At 44.5% G+C, this 3,898-nt stretch overlaps 1 protein-coding gene across 1 annotated transcript; it reads right to left on the minus strand.

The window, feature by feature from the left end:
* Window positions 1-1,871: 1,871 nt before the first annotated feature.
* LOC147684993 (endogenous retrovirus group PABLB member 1 Env polyprotein-like) lies at window positions 1,872-3,422 on the minus strand. The gene has a single exon (XM_086942410.1). It carries the CDS (start codon window positions 3,420-3,422, stop codon window positions 1,872-1,874), a length of 1,551 nt encoding a protein of 516 aa, XP_086798536.1.
* Between the last annotated feature and the right edge of the window lie 476 nt (window positions 3,423-3,898).

Below are 3,898 nucleotides of genomic sequence, written 5' to 3' on the forward strand. Positions count from 1 at the left end.
AAAAATGTGTGGGAGTTGTCGTGAGATGGCTCCGGCAGCCAAATTAAGTTAGGGGCTTTTCTTTTGTGTGATTGGAAAGTAAGATTAATATAGTGGACCCTTTGTGCAGGGCAATGCTGCACTGATCAAGGTGATGTTCGCGGGTCGAGGTTTCACTTGAATGTATGCTTGACGAGCCTAGTGGAGGTTATGTTCATGTGCCATGGAGTTAAAGTTATATTGCATCATTCACAAATAATTTTCTCAAGCTGAGAGAGAAACCTGTAGATTGGTATAAACAAGTTGAGCGGTTTGTGAAGATTTAGAAGGTTTGGTGGACCAATTTAAATACACTGTTTGATATTGTGGTTCCAGGTGATTTATGGTTGGAATGCAAAATAGCTAATGACTGGCCTGAAAGACCGCTAGAGAGAGATCCAGCGACTAATGGTCCATTAGAAATGGTGATGAGGAAGTATAATCAAGTAATAATATGGTCGAAGTCTAAGATGTCATCCAAGGATATGGATTGGGTGAAGATTGATCGAACAACACAAGAAACCAAAGAGACAATTTGGGCTTATTATGAGAGATGTTGAAGGCGTTTAAGCAGTATAGGGGATGACACAATGGAACTGAAGGATATGGGACATTTTGTGTCCAGGTTTGTGACAGGATTGAGACCGGATATTAGCACGATGATATAGCAGCATTTGATATGCTGGCAAAATAAATCTGTCACCGAAATTGTGCACTATGCAAAATCCAGCAGTAACGAGATTGAAATAAAGCAGAAAAAGTTGAAGGAAAAGTTCATGGTGCCACAAATGAAAGCAGTACAGAGAGGAAACCAAGATCCTCCATCCAGACAGTTTGGAGGAGTATGGGTAGCTGAGAATGTTAGAACCACATAAGTGCATTATTACTCAGTCCTGAAGGCAATTAATGACACCAAGTGAAGGACTGGGCTATTCTAAGGCCCAGCGGTGCCAGGGGACAACACCTGAAACCTTCGTGGGTTACCTGTTCCGGCGTACAAATCACAGAGACACGGGACACTTCCTTCGGCGTCAAAGATCAGCGTTTATTTACTGCAGGGATACAGAAATCGCAAGAAGTACACTACGTGTAGGTTCTGAGAGACTGCTTCGAATTGCAACAGTGGATCGCTCCTTTTATACATATTTTCGTCATAGCGCAACATGGCGAACAAAAGGTTACAACTCAGTTCCCACAGTAAACTTCAAAAAGGGTTGCTTTCATGTATTCAGGGGCCCGGAACTTAATTACAGTAACATCGCCGGTTCCCAACTGTAAAAGTACGTTATCCCACCATTAAGTACATTCCATTCTGGCTGTAAACGAGTTAAGAAAAGAGACAGAAACAGGTGCGAGGAAGACAAAGATAGACAACAGATTGAAAAAGAGTGTAGGGGGCAATATCGGAAGCACGATTGCAGGATCAAAGCATTCGTGCCTAATGCATGCACGACTGAAACAATAGACCGGCACGGCAAGATGAGCCTCGAGCGGAGCCATCTGCCTTTGCAGTGTCATCCCCCTCGTTATAAAAACACCCTCAAAGGAACACGTGTCTTCCGCAAGAGCTTGGGAATCCCAGGGTCACGAAGCGGACAGTGTCCGTTCGCTGGCTACTTGAGGGCAAGAAACAAAATGGATGCCGTATCTAAAATGGAACCCGTGGGTTCAGATGAAGAAACCCACGAATAAGACGAACGGTTCAAGGCAGCGTAGCGAAAACGCGTACACCCACTAAACTCGTCATTTGCGGTTCATAGATACCAAATTCGTCCATATTCGAACGAGTCAAAAACACCATTACGATTCTCACGGAAACTCAGACACTCCTTTTGCCCTCATGTAGGCAAGCACTAGTCGACATCGGAATCGATCTCGATATTCATCAGATCGTTCAGATGTTGCTGCAACATTATTCTATCCATCAATGCTTCTTTGATAACAGATGGCCGTCTTATACACGTTGTAGCACAGAGGCCACATAAGGCAGGACCACACTGCACGCAAAGACAACACGTGAACAGCAACGTCACAACAACCCCGATGATCATCAGAATCTTCCAACCCCACGTCGACATTAGGCCCCAAAACCATCCTAGTAGCGTCCAATCACCTACGTCCACGTGTATGGACTCGGAGATCTTATGCAACTTCGAGATGGCTTGATATACAGTTGGAGCGTTATCAGGAATGAAAATGCAGCAACTCGAATGGATCACCTTGCACACACCACCTCTATCTGCAAGAACAACGTCTAGAACCATACGGTTCTGCAACGTCATAAGCCTATCCGCCTGAAGCTCTGCTGTTAGATTACCAAGAGCGCTTGCAGTTATATTAGCAGTCGATTCTACCACACGAGTCAACTGTCTCAGGTTCCTACTATTAACCATAGGTCCCCAAAACGGCAGGAAACCCTTAAAGAAGTCTCCTGCTTCTTGACCGGCAGTGTCCTCTTTGCTGATAACGCCTCTCACAACTCTGGTCTTATGATAGTCCGAGGCAACTGTAAAAGTCGGTGGCAAAAGATTTGCAATATAACAGGTGCCCGAGAAGTCACGGGGCAACCACGTATATGCGCGATCATAACATACAAAGTAGGTACCCTTGGCAGTCAGGAAAACAGGGGAAGAGAGCATTGGTAAAACATACGTTTCAGTGCAAGCACTCTTCCCAGGCTGAGCTCGCGGATTTCGACCAAGACCTTGAAAACAGAAATTACCGAGGTGGGGTACGATCCAGATCGGAGACGAGCGCTTAAGCTGTCTATCTCCCACTGACATACTATACTCAGCCTCACTCAGATCCTTGTATGCTCGCACCTCTTCCTCTGGAATAAGCGATGCATCAAAAATATCTCTATCTAAGTCAGCAATCACTATTGCCAGAGTCTTGTGGTTAGGGCCGGGACCAAGACCTGCAGAGCGTGGCTCTCGATGGGGGTAGGAATCTAGTGCACTACGGAACATAGTTTGGAATGCTCGAGCTGACCCCTGGGAGCTGTAAGGAAGAACCAAATACGGAATACCCCTATCCATGGTATGTGGCATTAACCCACACACCCAACAGTTAGTAGTATTCATCACCAACTGTTGCTGATGTAGGAGCTGGACAAAGGAGTTGTTCATGAATTCCGCACGTCTAACCTGTTCATGTTGGGGCAGAGGATGAAAGGAAAGTGGAGAAACAGTGGGAATAGAATTTAGTTCAGAAGAAGAAGAAGTAGGTGAAGCGGACGGCAATAACGACTGTATTCCAAAATACACTCCACCCACCAATAGCATAGAAACAGTCAGAAACAGCAGGAATACCTGAAACAGAAAGCATTTTGTTCGTACAACCTCATGTAGTTTTGATTCTTGAGCCAACATCCTCTCTACTTCCGACAACTTAGAGAAATCCATCCTCTAAAAAAACGTCCGTAACGTTCTTGACGCACTTCGTTCTGAGTAGCGATTATCAATTCCCAGGAGTTCCCAGGAATCGACAAAAGTAACCAACCTAGTGTCAGGAACCTGCTAAACAGAAGGAAGTACCCGCACGGCCCTACGGTCAACCCGGATGAAAGGTTTTCTTAAACAAACATTCAATTTTAATGCAAATCTCCTAGCTGTGGAAAAAGAGGAACACACGTAAAAAGAAACTCAAAAATTAATAGAGGATGCAATTGTTCATAATGTTCACGGCAACAGTAAGGGGGTAATATGAATTCAAAAGGGAAAACAAAAAAAACAAAAAAAAGGATGTCTTTATTAGTCTTTGTCACGAGAACGAAGGAAATATCGACTTCTCCCAGGTCGAGTCTGTTCTTCAAATAATTGTTCAGATTGTGGAACAACATTCAATCGATCAGATGACAGTTCAAGCCTCGAATTCTCCA

The sequence above is a fragment of the Lissotriton vulgaris genome, chromosome 10 (genome assembly GCF_964263255.1).
Source record: "Lissotriton vulgaris chromosome 10, aLisVul1.2, whole genome shotgun sequence".
Classification (NCBI taxonomy): Eukaryota; Metazoa; Chordata; class Amphibia; order Caudata; family Salamandridae; genus Lissotriton; species Lissotriton vulgaris.